The sequence below is a fragment of the Xylaria bambusicola genome (assembly GCF_022495145.1).
Source record: "Xylaria bambusicola strain CBS 139988 unplaced genomic scaffold F5B22scaffold_54, whole genome shotgun sequence".
Taxonomy (NCBI): domain Eukaryota; kingdom Fungi; phylum Ascomycota; class Sordariomycetes; order Xylariales; family Xylariaceae; genus Xylaria; species Xylaria bambusicola.
The window spans coordinates 174,273-197,717 of record NW_025953607.1 but is presented as its reverse complement, the minus strand read 5'-3'; the positions used below and the strand labels follow the sequence as shown (position 1 = coordinate 197,717).

The following is a 23,445-nucleotide window of genomic DNA, read 5'->3' as shown; positions in this document are numbered from 1 at the left end:
GAAAGAAAGCTGTCAAGAAAAAGAGAGAGAGTCAAATATACTGAGCAGCACTAGGGCGCCTACGTTGCGGCTAGCTCCTTGCATAACAATATCATCGGTCGGCATCTTCGTCGTAGCCACTATAAACGAAGGATAGCCTCGTAATAGCACAACTTGGCCGCTCTCTAAACCGGTGCACACAATTGCAGGCCGCAGAAAGTAGGTTGGGCGACGAATACGGTAGCAAAGTTTAGATGGTCTGTCCGCGCAAGGAGGAACGTAACGCTGTCATCCAACCTAGCAAGTTGAAGCCTCTCGAAGTTTAAGAATATCGGTGTGAAAGGAACGAAGTTTTGGCTACAGACGCTCGGGCTGGTGCAAGAGTACGGCACAGGCCTAATGTATATAGTAACCCCTTGTCTTATTCGTAATATAACATATCGACCGCTTGGACTCTGATAATGAAGCCGACCGAGAGGATAGCAAACATCTCATTACTGTTGGCACCGGTAAGTTAATGTAAAGGTTTGGGAGATTGAAACGCAGCTGAGCTAGTCCTAAGTGGCAGAACGAAAAGAAACAGAGCTTTACGTAGTACTGGTCATTTCTCGCTTGCATATAGTAGCCATTGAAGCGCTGCGCGCAACCAAGCAATGGGAACGCATTCTGTTGACTATTCTGTAAGCGGTAAGTGAACTAAGGTTCCTTTGGGCGGCGATGTCAAACTCGCACATCGAAGAGTACACTGCATTGCAAATGACTTGGCAAGCCACTATCACCCTAATAGTGTCGGCACACAATAATGAAAATACCTGTTGTTTGCAGTAGCTAGAAACTCGGCGCCGTTTCATTTCAGACATTGGCACAACGATGGAATTCTAAGTTACGCTGCCTTACTCATTCACAGAATGCTAGACTGGCGAAATCGGCGTCTGGAGGCGTGGTGTTGCGAAGCAGTCGACGAGACAACGGGAAGTGATCTTCACAGCGCTGATACAAATGAACTCAAGAAATGGGAAATGCAACAGCTCTACGATAATAGGGTATCACTTTCGTCGTTGTCCTACTGCTACTGTAGTGAGGGGATGCTTGTACTTCGTAGTCAGCGCGTTGGCTGTCTGTGGTTGGCTGTCTTGAAATAACAGTCACCTTCTGGCGCACGCCATGTGTTGCGCAAACGACGCCCATATGCTGCCCTTACGCTGAATAGTAATCGATCGTGTTTCCGTCCCTATCCATTAACCATCGTGACAGACATGATACAATAAAGTTTGTACATGGTTAATTTCCTGCCGTACTTCAGGCTCCAATGCCGGGGTCGTTGCAAATATGCAAGGGAGACGACCTGGCCCGAGACCATACGCCGCCTATCTTCCCAGCAATACCCATGGCAGCTTCTCTTAGTTGCCTAGCTTGTGTTTTGTGATCTGTCATCAAGATTGTGCCAAGATCTGCTTGAGGCCAAGTTTGGCTATCGTCCGGGAAGAGAAGAGAGGGATAAGACGGAAATTCCTATGTTAAAATGCTCCATGTACGCATACATGCGAAAACAATATATATAGTATGGTAGCACAACGACCATCCACCTCATCTAAGCTACGGTAGTCTGGACCTTATGTATCGCGGGACGAGACAACTGCATTGTGTGGTGTAGGATTGGCCACTCGCTGGCTTAAGCGATGGTTAACAGCTTCTAAAAGCTTGGCCTGCCCCGCCGACAAGGATACTGCTCTGACGACAACGTGGAAAGCCGCCGGTATTTGCCTCGGTCCACCCTACTGCGTATCGTGGTGAAACCGTCGACGGCGCGTTTTGGTCATCGGCAATCTTCTACTATGTACTTAAGTATGCATGTCAGTGCGCTACAGCACGCTGCATTGTCATCCCGTCCTACTCCTACTTATGTACAGTATATCTCCTGTATCTTCTCAGGCACGCATTTGACCTATCGAGTCTTGAGGAACGTAATCACCAGGAGCTCTACACTCCATCACTACCATATTCATCTATACCTTAGAAAACCATACCTATGCGGAGTTAGATCTTCTTTTTTGGTACACTGAATCAATGAATCAGTCCTAGCTAAACTACCAGTGCAAAGGTTAGGTAATTAGCTTGCGCAGGCGGCGTCTTCCAGAAAACAAGCTACGCGATTTGCCAGTCTAGCCGATCTAGGGTCTAGATCAAGCCATGTGAGAAAAAATCGAGGGGTAAAAAAGGGACGACCACCTGCTCCTGCGATAGGTATGCCGGCATTACTGAGTACATGTAGTACTACGAGAACAAGGTACGATATCTGTAACGGCAACACGAGTGCTACTCTGGGTCGATGAGGAGGAAGCGATGAAAAGTGTTGATTGCTGAATCCGCGGAACAGCTCCTGTCTTGCTTTCATTCTTTCTAGTGTGCCCAAGGCTTACTATTTGGGATATTCAAAGAGGTTCTATTCCTGAGACACAGTCAACCCGACTCCCGACAGCCCATCAGCAGTCCAAGTGCGCATCCATATACCTACTTATGAAGAGAGCACAAAGCACAAACAAAGTAGGGATGAGCAGATGATGATGTACCCAGGTCTGCACACCGACCGTGACAAAGTATGGCAGACCCCTGCATCTACTCCACCAACAACACACCAACACACACAGACAAAGGCGGGTTGGTGGCGTACTGGTAGTACGATACCTAGCGTGTGTAGTGCCGTAGCAAAGACTTGTCTAATGTGAACTGAGTTAGATAAATGCCATTATAGGTCCACATGTGGTGCTCTTGAGCTCTCGAGTCCGGCTCTCGTCTTCGACATCTGTCAATTGTCTTTTTGCTCTGTTACGCAAGAATTCGCAGCGAACAACCATAGCTCGTGCTCCGATCTACAGAGAGGGAGGCTTAATCACTGCATTTTATACCCAAGATCCTTTTGAATCAGCCTGATCGCCGCTGATAGGAGACGCAGCGCTCGCCATGGCGAGCAGTTCTGGTCAGTTGTCCACTGACGATCCACAGCAAACTAAGCCGCCCGCCACAACCGCAGAGGATGATAGTCCGCAAGTTGGTAGCACCACCGCCGCACAGCCAACGACAGGTGAGTCGACGACAGTGACGACGGCTATACCAGCTATACCAGCTACACCAGCGACACCAGCTGCAGTGCCCACAGAGACGGCGACAACAAGCGCGCCGACAACTCCAGCGGCAGCCACGAGTCCGGCCGCTGCTGAAGGGGCAGAAACAGCCGACCAGTCTGATGTTCTACCCCCCTCACATTGGCAGCCGATTCCGGTGAGATTACTAGGACACTTGACCCCTTTTTAGGGGCACTCGGAGCAATTCAGCTGATCGAGCTTGATTAGCAGCAGGCACAAGAAGAAGAGGAATTTGATGACGTCGATTCAGCTTATGGTGACGATAATGCGAGCTCGACAGCGTCGTTGTCAGCCAGTATACTGGAATATCGAACCGTGCATGGCCGCACATATCATAGTGAAAGGGGCAATGCCCAGTCATGGTGCGACTCAATCCTAACGCCAGGAGTATAGGGTTTAGTGCGTGCATCGAGTTAATACTCGTTCTAACTAGGAACCCGAACGATGCTCAGCATGATGAGTCGATGGATATTCTGTACGTCCGAGTCGCTTCTGATGTCTGACGATGGCGATTAGTTCGCCTGCATAGCCTGCGTTGCTGACTTGTTCCTAGCCATCATGTCTCAACTCTCATGCAAGATGGTAGACTCACCATGGCGTATATTGACGATAGCGTACAGGTAAGGGACGACCGACACGTTAGTCAATTAACGCAAGATACTAACTCTAGTGTATAGAAAGTGTTGGATGTAGGATGCGGTACTGGTAAGTCTCAACATGGGCTGTTCAGATAATGGGCACTTGAACTGACACGGACTTGACAGGCATATGGGCGATGTGATTACCCATATAATACTCTGTTTGATTTAAAAGGGGGGCTAACCTATACTCCAGTGATTTTGCTGACCAGTACCCGCATACCGAAGTTGTGGGTGTCGACATCTCACCATCACAACCTCAATGGATTCCACCAAATCTGAAGTTCGAGATTGATGATATTACACAACCTTGGACATACCCACGCAGCAGTTTTGACTACATCCACATGAGGTGGCTGATAGGCGCCATTCCCGATTGGTATATGGTATTCAGGGAGATATTCCAGACCTTAAGGCCTGGCGGCATCTTCGAGTCAAAGGAGTCTTCTTGCGTCATTCAAAGCGATGACGGTACCGTCCCATACGGGTCTGCCCTGGATCAATGGGGTCGAGTGTTCTCAGAAGCTGGAAGAAAGTTTGGCCGTACATTTCGACCCTTAGAGGAGGAGTTGCAACTCAAAGCTATGCAAGCGGCAGGATTCATCGACATAAAAGTATACAACATGAAAGTACGTATATAGCTCGCCGCGAGTGGCATATGGGAGGATTCTGACGGCTTCTGCTCTCACAGACAACTCTTGGGCCGTGGCCAGCAGACCCGAAACACAAGGAAATTGGTCAGTATGCTCGACTGGCACTGGAGCAAGATATAGAAGGTAAGTTAATCCGTGCATCTCGCGTCATTGCCGAGTTAACGACATTGGAAGGCTTCATAATGTATATGTGGACAACGGTGCTGGGTTGGACGCGAGAAGAGATAGCTGTTTACGCTGCGCATTTGAGACGCGAGCTTCGCTCTCCGCAATACCACGCATACTACCCTCAACGTGTAGTTGTTGGACGTAAGCCATATTAGGCGGACTTTCTCGCAGCTCTTGTTGATGGAGAGACGGCACCATGGACTATGTATTGCTTTCTGGATACGCAGTTGCTGTATGCCCATTGCAAACACCGGAGACAACCACGGGAAGTGGAAGGCCAAGTCAAGTTTTGGCTTATACCCAAGGGTTACCGTACTCCGCCCCTAACGTGAGTCTGTACTCAATACTAATGAAGTTATGAAGCGAAATCCATTCTGTTGTCGTGCTTTCGTCTAATGCAAATCGATTACAAAGGGCATGTCTGAATGAGCAAGTGAAAACGAGTGAAACAGTCTAACACTTACATGACCTCGACGATCATGCCATGCTGCTCATATTCCAGACTACTGCTGTCGAGCCTGATCTGATAGGCATGAACTAACGATATTCTACTTAGTACAGCGACTTAGGATTTCGAAGCATCTTGGGGGAGACAGGGCCAGATACGTTATCATTAGAAGATCAAGCTAACCTTCTCAATCTCCTGGAACCTGCACTCCTCGACCTATATGCTTTACACAAATGTACCGTTATATCCGATCCGTGCAATATTCGTAAACCACTCTGCTACTCGAGCGCCTGACCTCCAAAGCCCATCACACATCCGCAGTCGAACCCCCGTAGGAATGTATCTGTTCAGCGAATCGCATCAAATCAGCGCTGCTCAACTCACAGAACTACCCTGCACCAATCGAGCATCGAAAGGGAAAAACTCACCGTCTGATCCGCGCATCCCTCGGGGGTATCATATGCATAAGCCCCGGTGTTGATATACAGCTGTCCCGCATCCCCGCACACCAGCCACGCCGCGGCATTCGGGCGCTTGATGTCATCGACAGCCCATGTGAGCGTGTCGCCCTGGAACGCAAATTTACCGTATGGATTCTCTCCCGCGTCGAACCACGTCTCCAGCGTGCGTTGCATCTTGTTCGCCGGGTCCTCTACCCACATGTACAGCTTCTCGCTGCTGGGAGAACCTGGGTTGTAGACTAGTTGTCCGTCGATGATGTTGAATTGCCCTGCCTTGGGTGCGGACAACAGGTATGCGTCGCCTGGGCCGGGGGAGGGAGTTGCTGTTGGCGCGGCTTGGAGGTACGAGTGGTAGTTGGGTGAAGCGACGGCGCGGATCCAGTAGGTAGTACCCTGATTGGAGCGTTGTCGGATATGCTCCTGAGCGGCTCCTGTTGTCGTCGTCGTTGCGCCCGTCGTGGTTACTGTTGATAGAGTTGTGGAGGTGCCCGTTCTCGTACTTGTTGCTCTCGTCGCAGCGGATGCAGTACTAGCTATTGGATTGAGTTAACTACATCTAGTATTCATTTTCACATTTGGTAGTTGACTGGGTAGTCGTAGGGCCAATACAGTTCGATGCGACCGGGTGCCTTCAATAGGCATCAAGGATTTGGTATCGGTTTGAATTACTTACTAGTTGTGGTACCGGGAACGCACTGGCTATAGTAGTACTACACTGTCGGCACGAGTTAGAAACCGATTCCATTCCCAGACATAGGCGCCATACTTGAGGAATGTGCAAACATAGCCTGACACGCAAGTAGTTCCTCCAGTCCAGTTAATGCCGCCGCCTACGAGTATACGTGAGTCAAGTTCGTGCGCGCTCGATTGAATCCGGCTATCTCACATTGGCCCCAAGCCTGTTGCTGGGCGATCGCCGCGCCACCAAATAGGCATACAGCTGCAGCTATGCGGGAAAGCATCACGAATTCGAATTCACGATGGTGAAAATAGGATCAAGACCGTCATCATATTGCCAGTATACGTGAGCGCTACCCCTAACCTTTTATTTGGTATAACGTCCCTAGCATTCCTATATAAGCAAGCTTTAGGCCCGACAGAGCCGATGAACCAGGTGCCACCGTTGTGCGAGAAGTATACGCGCTGATATTAAAGGATCTTCGCTCCACATATTCGTGGCCCGGGAAGCCAGGCCTTTTGGATGCACGGAGCTCAGGACTAGGCGATTTATATACATTGAAGCGGGCCGGTGCGGCAGGACTGGAAGGAATGCAGCCTCCGGGTTACGCTTCCCGTCCGGGCTTTGGGTCATGAGTGTTATGTACACGTAGTGCATATCAAAATCATCCTTAAGAATCAGCACTTTTGCTAGGATCGTTTCCCTTGTACTCTTAACACCATTGCTGAGATTCATCTGATATTGTCCGGTTACGAGTTATAACCAGTTGTCACTACCGGATCACAATGACTGCGATGCACATGTAGTTATATCGCATGTATTCTGCTGGGAAATGTATAGGTACCTAGATAAGAAGTTGCCCAAGTTCTATCACGGAATTCAAGTTCAACGCCGATACGCCAACAATGAACATTCCCGATAAGAGCTTATTTCTTGGGATCTGGTCGCCACACCATGGCCCACGTTTTGACACCCTCGCCACCTTTCTTCGCCAGTCCGTCGGGTCCAACCACGCCGATGCCAAGGGTGATCTCCTCTACCTCCTCAAACCCGTGCTTAACGTATAGTTTCCTAGCATTCTCATTTGAAGCCTCCAGCCACACAGGTCTGCGGCCGTCTTTCAAAGCAATTGCCTTGACGTGTTCGAGCATCATACCTCCAAGACCCTGACGTTGCCGGGTCTCGTGCGTCCCGATAATGAACAGGTACCAGTACTGCGACATTTCCTTAGGCGTAAACGCCTTCTGCTTCGCCCGCTTTACTGCCGAACTGTGTTCAACGAGAATGCGCTAGATCGAGTGCATCAGCGGCTGCGACTGTAGCAAAACGAAAGGAATTGAAATATGGTGTGTGAGCTGCGCTCGCTTACCTTGATACCCACCAACTTCAGGCGTAGTACGGCACCTGGGAGGCCGGCTTGAAAAATCGTCAGGGGGTTGTCCACTTTCTTGCCTGGGGGCAGGATGACAGCGCAGCAACCCCATGAAGAGATTTCGAATATGATCCCTTTGTTCAACATGCCGCCTTTCACAAGGACGGCGAGGAATTCAGGAGTATACTCTTTTCTCTCTTCCTTGGATAGAGCTCCCATGAAGTAATTGAATATCGGATCATTTTGGAATGCGCTGGCTAGAACAGGGATAGCGGGTGAAGAGTATTCTGAATGTCATGCTTTCTTAACATCAATTGCCAGCATCGAAGAAGACGCATCAATTGTCCCACTTACCTTTGCCGCCTTGGGTTATCTGGCCAATTTCAGGTGCTGTGATTGTTGTTGTTGCTGTTGTTGTTGTAGTGGCCATGGCTTTGCCTATGGTACTAATGTAACGATGCTATCGGATTATGAAATCGACAGAATCGTTTCGATAAATCCAATACAAACGTGTTTCAAGGATGTTTTTAGAAGGTCCAATATGCGATGAACACTTTCAATTAGCGAGGTATAAAATGGGGTTGACTGTTAGACTTGGTTGGAAGCTATGGCGAAAGGCGTATTCGATCGAACATCTGTCAACCAATTTTTAAGTATCTTAACCTAATCACGTTTTATAAGTAGCCGTTCCTTCGCTGATTTTCTAAGCTTCCCTAATTAAAAGACCCCATAAATTGCATCTCAACCACGTGTTTTTACACCGGTGCTACCGACGGGATCCGCGGACTGAGACCCACGTGGTTGACTATCCCCTAGCGGAGTGCCAGGTGCACTGAATAGCGCGATGTGGTTAACCTAGGTTAAGCTTGCAAACAACACTATAAATACTTAGCCAATCAAGGGATAAATTGTCCGCGGGTGACGCGTGTCTACTAGCATCGCCCTCGATGCCTGCCCGCCCTTATGGCCGGGGCTGGGTTCCTGCCGGGGGATAAAGTGGCAGTTAGTGCTTTGAAGAGTTCAAGAATCAACGATCTTGAGCTTTTCCCCTACATTCGGCTTAGCTTCACTCCGAAGACATACATTTGATAGTTCCCATCTGTCGGGTTGTCGCTGAAGCTATGGGAAACACGGAGGCGGCGCTTACCTCTTCAGTTGTTCAGATTACTCATTTGGGGATGATGTTCAGGATTCCTCGGGCTCCGATGCCACGAGTGTTGTCAGCGAACAAGGACACTAGGATACTATTGCACCTTGAATTGTACACAGCAGTTGGAGCCGGGCTACGTATCCGCACATAGTGCTCTTGGGGTTCACAGCACACTCAAGCAAGATCTTCTCATTAGAGGGGTCGAGGCGGTGAGCAAAAAAGCTGGCACTACCTCCCCTCTAGATGATTGAATAGGTGGTGTTTTGGGGGGAGGGAAATACCAGTTTTTTTGCTCATCGCCTCGGGGGTGTAGACGGGGCAGACGACAATTGTAGAAGCGCAACTGGCTTCGCTCAATGCGGTCTTTGCAAGAATGATATAACTCGGAGAATGTGGGTTTGTCAGACCATAGTGACAAAAATCGCCTATGCTCCTCCACCCCTTCGAGCGTTCTTTCGTAACACTCGTGTTGGTAATTATTGGTATGGCTTACATTGTAGGTTACATGTACTTTCATACCATATCAGCTGCAGACCTCCTTGACCCGAGTGCACTACTACCCTCTCTACTGCCACGATCATCCTCAGGTTTGCACCGGACAACCTTGTCCGCCATGATCAGCTCAAATCCTGATCTATCGAGTATGTGTTCCTGACGAATTGCTCGCTGAATTTGTTGACTATAGTCCGTTGAGGCACAAACAATTACTGTTCTCGGTCTTCTCTCTCCGCTCGCGTCCACAGACAGCCCATATAACTTTACAATCGGTAAAGGTTCTGATCTCAGCATTGGTGAGGTTTTTCGAATAATGGCTATTATAAGCGGTCGGATCTCATGCTCCCATACTTTGGCTTCTTCCCCTTCTAATTGAAATCCAGGCTTCTGTTCAGGTTGGCAGTCAGTGCGATTGAACCCACGATCCCGGCCATACTTTTCCGCAAACCACCATTTGGAACTGGAACCTGAGTGTTTTTTGATATTGATCACGTAATTGACTTTTGGTTCTTTCCACTGTTCGGGAGTGGGTGCGGGCGAAGGAAGTGACACACCACCCATATATTCGGAATTCATTTCGCTCATAATTTGATGCATTGGACGGACAACTACTTCAGAATGTAGATTCCTTCCTTCTCTCCGGTATGAACCGATAACCATACCTATTAGTTCTTGAGGTTGAGTACAGCTTATGACCCATGATCCGATATCACTCGGCCCTTTCTATAATTAGCAGGGTAGAAGAAGGGAACTCATGGTACTCACTAATATCAGCGATAACCGTCAGACTTGACTCAAGCTCAGTCGAGCTTGACTGGCTCGCGAGCTCGCTAGGGGTCGCTACGGAGTTATATTCCGAGCCTTTACCCCTAATTAAGGGCTTTAGGCCGCCGAATGAAGTTATGATCTCGACGGTCTCTTTCCCCTGTGCAATTTTAGATATTCGATGCGGCTCTGCGATATTATTTATGATGGGTCCGGTTTCCTCGATTCTGCCAGTCTCATCAGGCACTCGCACCGGCGTCCCCAAACCATGCTGGAGGATCACGAGCGCCCAATCATATCCCTTTCGCTGGACTTGTAAGTACCCAACGGCGCCGTGCCCTGATCGACCGGGGCGATCCAGCTGAATGGAGTCCTCTCTCTCGATTTTGGCTGTTGTTAAGCCTACCGTCAGACTTCCCACCCGGAGTATGCCACCAATTGTAGCCATGGGCTGTTTTCGATAAGAACTAACGCTTTGCTCCCGGGGCCTTGTACTAACCCGACATGGGACGCCTTGATTGGTTCCATCGTCCACGAGGTAGATGGGCACTAGAGGAGATTGAAGAATCGACGAAGGATCTGCCATGGCTGATAGAAAAGCCGGTGATACCTCTAATATGTTGATGCAGCAATAGCAGTAGGATGGTCTTCCATTGTGTGTCTAATAAACGTATTCGAGGTATTTGAAGAAGGGATTAACGTAGGCCAGCTTCTTTCTCTACCGATCCTTGTAAGCTCTTATACCGCTACCGGTACCTCATCCAACTAAATATACTCAAGGATTGCCAGCTGTCCCTTGTGCTACAAAGACCAAATCGTATCCAGCCCATCTGTGACTGCTTATGCTATAAAGTCCAATTATTATGCTCATGTGGCTACATGTGCCCCCACACGGCGCATGCTATGCCCAGAAGACTTTTCTTTTTATCCAAGTGAATTTTCAGTAGGCACTACGCAACGCGCTGAGGCTGAGGACCACGCTCCAATGGAGAGCTGCCACAGAAGCCACTCGCGCTGATGATTCATGCATCGAATAACAATACACGAAGCGACGTCTCAAAATAGACATCTACCGTGCACGTGATGAGCGCATGAGATAGTGAGTATCAACCTCCCCCATCAACGACAACAGGTTAGCGTTAGTTTACTACTCGAAAACAGAACATCATCATAATACTCTAGGTTCCAGCTATTTAAGCATTATAAGTTCCTACAGCTATTCATATTACCTTTGACTTGCTACCGCCAACCTACTACATCGACATGGTCACACGGTATGAATTTGCAGCAGCTATCAGAGGCCTACCTGAAGGAGACGAGTTGTCTTTGCATCTCGAGTGGCTAGATAATACTCTAGACAGTGAGGGAGATGAACGATGGGTCCAAATTCTTCGAGTTGGGGCAAGCTTGCCGATTCTCCGTACACACCCAGTTGAAACAAAGTCGTTCTTGATAACATTGCTTGAACAGAGACTGGTCAATGTGATAAGGGGAATGCTGTTATTGCAACCACCATTGCAACAAGACTTACGCGACAAGTTGAGCGACGAGCGCCAACAAATACTGTATCTGGGACTGCTGCAACTACCACTGGAAGATCTAAGAGTAAGGTTCAAAGAAATAAAAGCGTTATATCCCTGTTCTTCTAAATTGTACGCAGTACAACCCTCTGCGAAGGTCCCTCGAACTAGCACTGTTTGTATCAACGGGACTTTGCTTTGGAAACCCGTTTGGAGGTAGTATACACCGCTTCGGTGACGATGAGCCCTTTATGTGGGACAAGGACACCAGTATCCAAAAACTTTTAGAAGAGCATTTCCCAGAACCTGAAGGACGCCTCGACATGCCAGACAAATACAGGTCATTTTCCTCTCTTTTTACCCTAGAACAGATGAATCGGCTTAGCGGGATCAGCTGGGAACCAACAAACCAGCTTAATCGACACCTCTTGGTAGAGAAAGATCTTGGCAAAGGGAACTGGATCACTGTATATATCTATGGCGACGAAGGAATGTTACAAACCTTAGCGCGACAAAGGTAATCTACTACATTCACGCCATTAGATCCTAGCTGCTGAACTTATTGTAGGAATCACTTCGCAGCCGAGTTGGCTAAGGAAGCTCTCCAAACCTTGTCGCTTCTTAACCGAGTGGACCGACACCCGCACTATAATCACCCCCGGTACAAAGTTCACGACTTTAAGATGTGGAGGTGTCGCTTGCTGCAGCTTGAGGAAGACTTTGCCACAGCAGAGCCGAGGTATCTTACCAACTGGTTCCATGACCGACGGAAGACAACGACTTGGTTTACGTTCTGGTCCACTTGCCTAGGAATTTTTCTAGCGACGGTTTTCGCTGTAGTTAGTGTAGGAACAGGTATCTACTCTTCTTGGGCAGCGGGACAGGCTTTGCATTAATTAAAAGCTCGGAGATTGAATACAGCTTTATTTTCCAAGTTACATCTCCTATATCATATGTGATGGCTCCACCACCGAAACCACAATAGTTCAATAAATGGGGTCGCCTTAGAGATTACTGCAGAGATAGCTTCGCTCTTAGAGATTGATCGAACCTCCTATACTTCAGTTAGGCTATAGTAGATTATAGAATATTCTTGAGCAATATGAACTTGATTACACTTCATGACTATAACAAGGGCAGAGATACTGGGCTTGGAACTTAGAATTCAGATTATAATGAACAACCAGGGCTGCATGAGTCCTTGACCAACCAACTCCTTCTTGGCTGTAGGTGGCTCGACTCGACTCTATATACAACTGCTTTGCCAGCCTAGACCGCCTAGGTCTCTGGGGTCTGTTTCAAGAAGCGAAGTCTGAATAACCTCACTTTCCAATATTGCCCAACATTGCCTGCATGTCTTGAAAGATCATGAACAGCCTGCAATGGTCCTCCGTACGGCCGAAGTGCAAAGAGAACTGCATATTCAGCTGGCACAGAGGTTGTGCGTGTAACAATAACGCATGTCCAGTTTCATAAATAATTATAGGCGCATTGGCTATAATGCAAATGGAGCGAGCCAAGAATTTGAGATCCCAGAGGTTTTTATAATACTGACCCTTCAGAATTTGGATTTATCTAATATGGATATAGGCACATTGAACCATAAGTGTAGCTAAAAAGAGAGTCACAAGCGGTGAATGCTCCAAGGCTTGTATAGTCCATGCCACAAGACATACAATAAACAAGGCATGCCTCCTCCCTTCCTACAAAGAGGTATATGAATCGTAAGTATTTTGTTCTTAACGATACCAAGTGTATGTTAAGAGTAGTATATATGATCCTATTAGATTATCTAGAAGTTTAAGTTATAATATAGTTATCTGGCTAGATAAAGGTCTTATATATAAATTCCTAGTATTTTAATATATGGAACGTAAATATTACCGCCTTCCCTTTTTAATATTCCTTTTCGATCCTTATATTAATTAATGCTATAAATTTTAATTAACTCCCTTTTAAGGGTAGCTCCCTTTAAGGTAAGTTATATAGTTGTATAATATAAAGGTAATGCCTTAAAGAATACCCATTAAAATAAGATAGATAAGGTAAAACTTTTTAAAAGTTAAGTTATTTATAGCTATTAAAATGGTAAATAAAAGTAATATTAAATTCTTTAAAATAAAATACTATAAAGGGTAAAAGTCCCGTTAATGTTGCTTTTTTAAATTATTATTTATAATATAAAGCTTTTAAAATTAAGGCATTATAATATATAATAGCTATAATATATTATATATTTATTATTTTTATATAAATATAAATATCCTTTTTTCCCCCTTTATTTTTATATTATTTATATATATTCCTATAATTATTTCTTTTAATAATTAATATTTTTATTAGGGTATAAGTTATAAATAATTTATAATTTATAAGTTTTAAGTTTTTAAAAAGGTATATTACCTATTTTATATTATATTTTAATTTTTTTTATAAAATAATATATATATATTTTTTACCTATTTTATCATTAATTTATATTATATTAAATTATTAAACTTATTAACTTTATTTTAAAATAGTTATAAATTAACCTTTAAAAACCTTATAAAGCTTTTTTAACTTTTATATCTTTTTTTAATTAATTATAAAGGTTATAGTTTTAAATTATTATATACTTTCCTTTTTAACTTTTCTTCTTTATTATAATAATATTAAAAATATATTAAACTTTATTTTTTACTTTTTACTTAATTAATAAACCTATTATAAATATAATAAATAAAGCTATTATAGCTAAATTATTTAATTTTATAATTAATTAAAATTCCTTTAAGGTAACTTTTATTATTATATTATTATATTAATTATTTTTATAATGTTTTAAATATTATTAATATTAAAAAGCTTTAATAAAGGATATAAAATATAAATAAATATATACTTTATTATTTATAAATAAGGTTAATTTAAAGTAACTTTAAAAAGTTAATAACTTATTATTATTATATTATTAAAGGTATTTTTTAAAGGTTAGTTTTATTATATTTAAATATATAAATATTTAAAAAATTTAATTTAAATTAATTAATAATATTTATTATTTTATTTTTTAAAATATTATTTTAAAATACTTTATAGTTTTATTTTAAACTTTTTTTAGGTTATTATTAGTAATTTTCTTTAAGCTTATATTTATTTTATAGTTTAATTTTTAATAATATAAATTTTATATTTTTAAACTATAAAAATAATTCTTACATTATTTATTATTATTAAAGGATATAGTAATAAAAGTATTTTAACTTAAGTTAATTTTTAATATAAGATTTTTTTATTTAACTTTATATATAAATTATTTTAACTTTATTATTTATTTTAAGCTTAATAATTTATTAAACTTTTTAAAGGCTAGCTTTAATAATATTTTTATTAGCCTATTTATTATTTAATTAATAGTTAAAATATATTTAAAATTAACTTTTTAATAGTAATTTATTTTTAATACTATTAATTTTAAATTAATATATATTTCCTTTTATTATATAATAATAAATTATATAAAGTTAAAATTACTTTTTAATTATTATTATAAATAATTATAAGTATATTATTTAAATTAATATTTAATTTAATTAATAGTTTTTATATTTAAATAGTTTTTTTAATAATTTAGGTTTACCTTTTTAATTTAGCTTTAAATAAAAATAATAAAACTATTAATTGCTTTTTTAAACTTTAACTAATAATATTATTTTTTAAATTAAATATATACTTTAAAGTTAATTAATAAATTTCCTTATATATTTTCCAATTTAAATTAATAAAGCTTTATAGCTTAATTTTACCTTTTTTATATATTAATTTTAAATTAATTATAAAGTTAAAGTATTTAAATATTTATTTTATTATTTTAATATAAAAAGTATTAAGTTTAATTATATACCTATTATATTTAAAAATAATAAATATTATATTAGGTTAAATACTTAATATTATATATATTAATAAACTTATAGCTTTTTAATATTATTTTTAATTATTTAGATTTAAAATAAAGTTATTTTTAAATACTTTTATTTTAATAAATAAAGGGATATAGATTAGCTTTAATCTTTAATATTTTAATTTATTTAAATTTTAAAATTTAAATTTTTTAAATATTTTTTTAAGTAAGCTTTTTATAATAGTTTTAAAGTATATATTTTATAGTTTTATTTAATAACTATTTTTAAATAATATTTAATAAAGCTTAAGTTATTTATTTAAAATTTATTATTTAATATTTATTTAATTTTTATAATTTTTAATATTTTAAATTTAATAATTAAAAGATTATTAATATAAATAGTAATATAATAATTTCCTTAAATAAAGATTTTAATATTTAAATTTAAATTATTAAATTTAAAGTTTTTTTAAAAATATAGTTAATATTTTATACTATATATAAAATATTTATTTAAATTTATAAAGGGCCTTTTTAAATTTATAAATTATATTTAGGTTTTTTATAAACTTTAATAATTATTTAATAAAAATATCCTTTAATATTTTTTTATATAAAAATACTATTTTTATATTTATTTAATAGATTTTAAGATTTAAAGTAATAATAATTATAAATAATATTTTATAACTTATAGGTTTAATTATAAAAGTAAACGTTTTATTATAATTTATACTATTTCTTTATTTAAATTTTTTAATTATTTATTTAATTTTATATTTAATTATTTTTCCTAATTTATTTTATTTAAATTTATAAACCTACTTTTTAAATAATACTTTTATATTAAATAATATTAATATAAAATTTTAAATAATATTATTAATTAAGGAATTATATTTATTATTTATTACTTTTAGCTATTTATTTTAATATAAATTCCTTTTAATAGCTTTATAATTAATTAACTTAATAATTTTAATTATATTAATAATTTTTAAAGTAATAATAATAAAATAAAAAGTAAATAATTAATAATTATAATTTATAAAGTATATATTATTATAATAAAGTTATAATATAAGCCTTATATATCCTTTTAAGATTTATATTTTAAACTTAATATTTTTATTATTATTATTATTAATTTTTAACTTTATATTAAATATAATATTTAAAGCATTTTAATTTTTAATATTATTAAATAACATTTTTTAATAATTAAGGTTATTATTATTATTTAGCTTTAAGATATTATTAGAATTTTTAATAATTTTATTAAAGGATCCATTTATTAAAGCTTTAAATATAATATATAAAATAATAATTAATATAATAATTAATATAATACTTAATATAATATTTATTATAATAAGGTTTAATCTTTTTCTTTTTTAAATTAATATATAATTTTTTAATTTAATATAAGGAAAATTTTTAAACTTTTATTTTTTTATTATATTTAGTTTTTTAAAGTTTTTTATAATTTTATTTTTAAAGCTTTATTAAACCTATTTTTTTTATTAACTATTTTAATTAAATTAAGTAAAAAGTAAAAGATCTTTTAAAAAAAGCTTATATTATTAATATTTATAACCTTCCTACTTTTTAAAAGAATTATATAATTATAAAAACTTTAGTTTTAATAGTTTAACATTTTATAAAGTAAGGTTTATTTAATAAATATTAATCCCTTTTTATTTAATTAAAAATATTTTCTATTAGTTCCTATTATTATTATATAATTATAAGTAGGCCTTTACCTATATTATTTTTTATATAATAATATTTTAAATTAATTATTAAATTAATATATTATTATATAATAAGCTATTTAAATAATAATAGGTTAATATTTTTATAATTTATATTATTATAGGAATTATAATAAATTTATATATTCCTATTACTTTTTTATAAATATTACCTTATTGGTATTACTTTATAATAATAAATAATATTTAAATTCTTTAACTTTAATATATATATTTAAATTCCCTATTAGTATTTTTTTTTAGCTTTATTAAATATAAATATATAATACCTTTATTTAGGGTATTTATAATATTTAAAGAAAAATCTAAAAGCTTAAATAAATTTTCCTTTACTTTTAAACAATAATACCTACATTATTTTTATAAAATTATAATATATAATAATAATATATATAAAGCTTTTATAACCTTTAAGTATTATTTTAAGAATATTTATAATATTAATATATAATAATTTTAATAGGTAGGTATTTTATTAAAGCTTTCCTAAATAAAGTATTTCCTTTATTTTAATTTAAATATAATATTTATATATATAGGTTAGTTTTTAAAGCTTAATATATTTAGCATTTATTAATTTTTTAATTAAAAATTTATTAATATATTTAAAATATTTATATTATAATATAAATTCAAAATTAAAAAGGGAATAAGTAATAAAAGTAATAATAGTAGCTTTAATATTTAACCTAAATTAATTAACTATATATAGGCTATTATATTCTATATCTTTTAAAAATATATTATTCCCCTTTAAAGTATAAGTTCCATTGTTTTAAAAAAGGAATTTAATATTAAGTTTTATAAAATATAATATAAAGATTAAATTTATATTAATTATTAAATAATAGATTATATTTTTTAATATAATAGGTTTTTTTATTTTATTAATTATATTAATAAAGGTATAATTTTTATATTAAATTAATTATACTATTAATCTATTAATTTTAATAATTATAAGGTATAATATAATATATAGGTTAATAAAGCTAATTAAGTTTAAAAATATAAAAATATTAATATTATTTTTAATACTTTTATAAAGCTATTAGCTTAATTTTTATTAATAATAGTAAGTAAAGCTTTTATAACTTCTTTTAAATAGCTATTCTTTAATATATTATTTAAAAGTTTTTTTATAGCCCTAATATTAATATCTTTAATATTAGATTTATTTTAAAAAGTATTACTTTAAAGTAACTTTTATATAAATCCTTTAAATATTAAAAATATTAAACTAAATATAATATTAATAAAATTAATAAAAATAAATTAATTTATTAATAATAAATAAACTATAAAGATAATATATTTAAAAAATTTAATAATAAATAAGGTTTATAATAATCCTTAAAAGGATATAAAAAATATAATAAAGTTTACTTTTTTTTCCCTTTTTATATCCTTATCCCTTTTAAATTTTTTTATTTTATCTTTATATTATTTTATTTATTATAAATATATATTTTTATTTTAATTTAAAAGTTTAAGTTTAAAATAAGCTATAAAATAAAAAAAAGGATATATTTTACTATAATTAAAATATACCTTCCTTTTATTATTAAATTATTATTTAAATAAAAAAAGATTAGCTTTAATAGTTAAAAGGGCAATTTATATTATTTATTCCTTTTAACCTTATTTAAAGCGTAATACTATATTAATTACCTTTTTTAAAATAACTATTATTTATATTATAATTCTAATTAACGCATCTCCCACTTAACCTGGCCACCCCAATAACCTATATAAAACCCCATTATTTCAATCTTTAATAACTTTACGAATATTAATCGTACGATTTAGTAGTTAGCACCGTTAAATCCGTTAGTTAAAGGGGAATCCAGAGGTATTTTTTACCATTTTTTTACAAAATTTATTAAGCGAGATATTAAGCAATACGCTAAAGGGTCGCTAAGCAAGGATTAATTTAGCGCTTACTTTAGCGTATTGCTTAATAACTCCGCGAATATAAGTCGTAAAAGTTAGTAAAGGGTACCGTTAAATAGCTCTTTTTATTACGAATCTAATGGTATATTTTATTATTTTATACGATTAGTATTTATAGAGTTATTAAATTATCACGTGATTAGCGCACCGACGTTATTTGTATGGGTTAGGGGGGTGGCCAGGTCAATTGGGTGGCCAGGTCAAGTGGGAGATGCGTTATATTAATAATTAGAATTTTAAAGGTATTAATTTTCTAAATTATTAAAAAAGAATTAAATTTAAATTTAAAACCATTAATAAATTTTTTAATAATATATAAATATAATTAAACTAAAGTTAAATTAAGTTTAATTATATTTATTTAAATTTATTATAATATAATAATAAATTAAATAATATTATTAATAAATTTAAACGTTATTTTTTCCTATTATTAATAATACTATATAAATTAAACCTTTTCTTTAAACTTATAATTTTAATATAATTTATTTTATAATAAAGTAAATATATTAAAGAGCTTTATTAATATAGGTTAAACTTATTAATAAGTATTTTATAATAGTTTACTTTAGATTATAGTATTAATTATATTATATTTTTTAAACTATTTATTTTTTTTAATAAAAAAGATTTTTTTACTTTTTCCTTTTCTTTATTAAAAGATTACTTTATAAAGCCCTTTTAATAATATTTAAATAAACCTATTTATATTAAGTTTTTTTTATATATTTTAACTCTACTTTAATTATTATTTTAAACTATTAAAAAAAGCTACCTTTTTAAACTCCTTAATATTATTTAATAATATTTTAATTAATTATTAATATTATAAATAATATAGTAGCAATTAATAAAGTTAACTTAATTAATTTAATAAATAAGTTAATAGCTATAAAAAGTTTTATAATATAAAATTAAATAGCAATTAATAATTTTTAATTAGTTTTTTTTTTAAAATTTAATATTATAATATATTATTAATATAAATCTTTTAAAAAGGCGTTTAATAGGAAAGGATTTATAAAATAATTACTTTAAAAGTCTTTAATCGAAATAAAGGGTAAATCTAAATTAAATTCTTTAGCTTAAAAATTAATATTAAAAAGGAAAGTATTAAAGTTAATAAAAAGGTCCTTTAAAATAGTTAGTTTTAAAGTTTAATAATTAAATAGAATATTAACTTTATAATTAAAAAAATCTTAATTATTAAGCATTAAAAGGTAAAAAAAGACTTTAAATACTTTTAATAATAATAATAAAAATAAAGGTAATTAATTAATATAATTTAAATTTAAATTAATATTTTAATTATTTATATTTTTTTAATTAAAAAGGTATTTAAATTATATTAAAACTTTATATATAAAATAGGAAAAAATTTAAATGCTTAAAAAATAAATAATATTAAATATTTAAAGTTATATTTAATTATAAAGGTTATAATAAATATTTAATAACATTTTATTATTAAATATTAATAATATAATTATAATTATTCCTATAATTATTAAAAGGAAAAGGTTAGGTTAAGGATTTTTAAATAGTTAATTATATATAATTTATTTAGCCTTTATCTATTTTAAGGAATTAATAGGTTAAAAATTCTTTAAATTAACCTTTAAAACTTAGCTTTATTAACTATTATTTAAAGTAATAATATTTTAATATAATCTTTATCCGTAGGATTAATAAAGTGGAATTTTAACATATATCGTTATTTTATATTCGTAAATAGTGGAAGGTTAAAGATAAAGTATAATTTTAACCCTTAATAGTTAAAGATACGCTTAGGTAAACGTCCGGGCTTATAACCTATTAAAAGTAATATATATAATTCTATTAGATTATTTAGAAATCTAAGTTATAATATAGTTATTTAGCTGGATAAAGGTCTTATATACAGATTCCTAGCATTCTAGTATGTGGAACGCAAGTATTACCGCCTTCCCTTTCTGACAGTGTAATCGTCATCTCATATTTTAAGAGGCCCCTTGACGAGCTAGTAATCCGAGGGAACGGGGTCCAGCTCTTCCTCTTTGATATGGGCAACATGCAATTGCAGTTGTAATCCGTGCTCAGGGCCTTGAAGCAATTGCAAGCTCTTAGCGCAAAAACAAGATCTCCTGATCCCGTCGCCATGTTTATTTCTGCTGATCACCTCCCTGGAATTTACCGCGAAATAGTGGTGAAACTGCACCGGGAATTACACGCCCGGGTCTGTTCAAAGTCATCCTTGATGCCAGAAAATGTTCACGCGCTTGTAAGCTACCTGACAACCAAGGCGTATTTCCTTCAGTTGTGAAGAGAACTTTGGTAACTCGACCGCCCTTTTCATCACGTAGAACATCTATCAATTTCTTGATATAAGGAACTGTCGATTTGGTTCCCGCAAATGGGAACTTATCCAAGACCCAGACTGTGAGGGGAGGCAAGCAGGTGAAGAGATGCTTGATCAAGCTAATGGCTATCTCTAAGCTTTTGAGGGTTCCGTCGAGAAGTTGAAATTGATTGTTAAACTTCTCTGTGCCAGTGAAGTCTTCCGGTAGAGTCTCGCAGAGCTGGACAATAATTGAATAGAAGAGTGAGACACACGTTGCCTCAGTATGAGTCGCGCTTGGGTCTCTTTGTACAGTCTTATTGCGGTCATGTATAGTCGTACAGAAATAGGACATACACGGAATGCCGGCATTTTCCGCAATAGAACAAATGTTCAGTGCTGCCGTTGAAAGAACAGGTTCGGAGGCATGCGAGCTAATTCCCTCAACCCAAAGTAACTTCGATTTGACACTAGCCATCCACCTCTCCATCTCACCAACAACTTCACGAGGCAGAACTGATCTTGCGGTTAGCCTACCATCTATCGATATCAGTCTGCGACCGTCATCGATGAATGGTTTGAGCAGCTGAGAATAGTGAAGTAGATCAGACTTGGAGGACTGCGAAACAATGCCTTCATCATTATTAGCTATTCGTGCTGTTAACTCATGGCTGGGAATACTAATTATTCACTTACGATCTGATGAATGACCGCCAGAGAGGCCAGTGGACCGTCCACTATGTGCCTCGTCAGTGACAGGACAATCCTGTCCAATCATGGGATGACCTGTTAGGCCTGAACCAGTAGCGGTCTTCTGCCGGACGAAATCTTGGTGCATGGAGTTGAGTTGTTGCGCTGCAACATGCCCAATATCACGCAACGATCTTATCCCAACCACACATTGCTCTAATAAAGTCATCATCTGTTGGACTTTTCTATCCGTGCTCACTGATGTTAGGGCGATCCCTGCAACATCTTCATGCACGTCGTGGACTCGAAGCTGAGTGATAAGGCTTGTTTCTTCCGACATATCTTTGAGGGCCTTTTGGATTGCGTCGATCTTCCCATCAAGGTCCTTAGTGAAACTTTTGTTGAACGATCCGAGGACTCGTTTCGACCTCGATTTATACCATGACATGATTAAACATAAAAGCTCAAATATTCCGACAAAGAAATCGGCCACAAAGCCACGAATTTCGGGGGTATCGGCAACGTTGGCACGCTTCTTAACTTGACTGATATCAGAAGTGATTTGATCAAGGGCCTGTGAGATTCTTTCGGCGGTATCTTGGTATTTTGCGGCTGCCTATCCTGACATCAACGACCATTTTCTGGAATGGCTGGGAGCCAGCCCCTACTTTAGCAATAGATGACAAGACCCCAGTAATCAGAATGGTATATTTGTCATTTTGAGGGATGATTGAGAATATAAACGAGTAGTCACTTAATGTGTTTGTAAAGTTTAGAAATCTCTCCCTAAACTGACCCCTTGCAGACTACTTGTTAGATTCTCGTAGTGTGCTAGCATCATGGACAGCGCGTTGCAGCGCGTCGATGCTAGGAAGGGAGTACCCTGCTATACACTTGGTAGAATCGACGTCGAACAAGGGGCCGAACGATTTCCAGGTTTCAGCAAGTACTCTGCTAGAGTGGGTGAGTCTCTCGGAGCTGTGGTCACTGCCGAAACATTAGCCGTGGGTGTTTCTCTGGGTGGTCATAAAAATACTCTAAAGCTCCGTCGAAGCGAATCCATTCTCGCCATTCCTGCAACTGCAAAGCCTTTCTTCTTTCATCTTCTTGCTCTTCATTGGCAACAATTCTTAAGCTTCTAGGTAGAACATCTTCGTCTTCGAGCTGGAGGCTATACTTTCGAACCAACGGCGTCATTTGAAATTCTGTCATAGCTCCTTTATCAGGATGAGGTTGAGCTATCATGTAAATCTAACAGTACCAAAGTAACTTGAGGGGATTTTTAAGTTGTATTCTTACACAGCGTTATGAAGAGACTAAAAGGACTTTTGAGAAGATAGCATACTA

The 23,445-nt window shown here is 36.1% G+C and overlaps 6 protein-coding genes across 6 annotated transcripts; 2 read left to right on the top strand and 4 right to left on the bottom strand.

The window, feature by feature from the left end:
- Positions 1 to 2,940: 2,940 nt before the first annotated feature.
- F5B22DRAFT_660076 (S-adenosyl-L-methionine-dependent methyltransferase) lies at positions 2,941 to 5,073 on the top strand (the record flags this gene model as incomplete). Its single annotated transcript, XM_047980253.1, has 9 exons — positions 2,941 to 3,258; positions 3,330 to 3,484; positions 3,556 to 3,597; positions 3,676 to 3,742; positions 3,800 to 3,827; positions 3,887 to 3,899; positions 3,957 to 4,389; positions 4,452 to 4,536; positions 4,588 to 5,073. The coding sequence occupies 9 exons, from the start codon at positions 2,941 to 2,943 to the stop codon at positions 4,734 to 4,736; spliced, it is 1,290 nt and encodes a 429-aa protein (XP_047826931.1). The 3' UTR covers positions 4,737 to 5,073.
- A 263-nt stretch (positions 5,074 to 5,336) lies between these two features.
- On the bottom strand, positions 5,337 to 6,452 carry F5B22DRAFT_650510 (carbohydrate-binding module family 1 protein; the record flags this gene model as incomplete). Its single annotated transcript, XM_047979326.1, has 4 exons — positions 5,337 to 5,372; positions 5,458 to 6,023; positions 6,207 to 6,320; positions 6,377 to 6,452. 4 exons carry the CDS (start codon positions 6,450 to 6,452, stop codon positions 5,337 to 5,339), a joined length of 792 nt encoding a protein of 263 aa, XP_047826930.1.
- A 643-nt stretch (positions 6,453 to 7,095) lies between these two features.
- On the bottom strand, positions 7,096 to 7,971 carry F5B22DRAFT_650509 (uncharacterized protein; the record flags this gene model as incomplete). The annotated part of the gene is made up of 3 exons (XM_047979325.1): positions 7,096 to 7,458; positions 7,539 to 7,828; positions 7,896 to 7,971. The coding sequence occupies 3 exons, from the start codon at positions 7,969 to 7,971 to the stop codon at positions 7,096 to 7,098; spliced, it is 729 nt and encodes a 242-aa protein (XP_047826929.1).
- A 1,604-nt stretch (positions 7,972 to 9,575) lies between these two features.
- F5B22DRAFT_622872 (uncharacterized protein) lies at positions 9,576 to 10,715 on the bottom strand. Its single transcript, XM_047976002.1, has one exon. The coding sequence runs from the start codon at positions 10,535 to 10,537 to the stop codon at positions 9,896 to 9,898; it is 642 nt and encodes a 213-aa protein (XP_047826928.1). The 5' UTR covers positions 10,538 to 10,715; the 3' UTR covers positions 9,576 to 9,895.
- A 499-nt stretch (positions 10,716 to 11,214) lies between these two features.
- F5B22DRAFT_650507 (uncharacterized protein) lies at positions 11,215 to 12,367 on the top strand (the record flags this gene model as incomplete). Its single annotated transcript, XM_047979324.1, has 3 exons — positions 11,215 to 11,556; positions 11,612 to 11,988; positions 12,040 to 12,367. The coding sequence occupies 3 exons, from the start codon at positions 11,215 to 11,217 to the stop codon at positions 12,365 to 12,367; spliced, it is 1,047 nt and encodes a 348-aa protein (XP_047826927.1).
- Positions 12,368 to 21,232: 8,865 nt separating this feature from the next.
- On the bottom strand, positions 21,233 to 23,310 carry F5B22DRAFT_650506 (uncharacterized protein; the record flags this gene model as incomplete). Its single annotated transcript, XM_047979323.1, has 5 exons — positions 21,233 to 22,041; positions 22,105 to 22,714; positions 22,767 to 22,851; positions 22,909 to 23,085; positions 23,135 to 23,310. The coding sequence occupies 5 exons, from the start codon at positions 23,308 to 23,310 to the stop codon at positions 21,233 to 21,235; spliced, it is 1,857 nt and encodes a 618-aa protein (XP_047826926.1).
- Positions 23,311 to 23,445: the final 135 nt, after the last annotated feature.

Bases quoted from the DNA above. Each gene is read 5' to 3' on its own strand.
- F5B22DRAFT_622872 (XM_047976002.1), bottom strand. From the start codon at position 10,537: ATGGCAGATCCTTCGTCGATTCTTCAATCTCCTCTAGTGCCCATCTAC.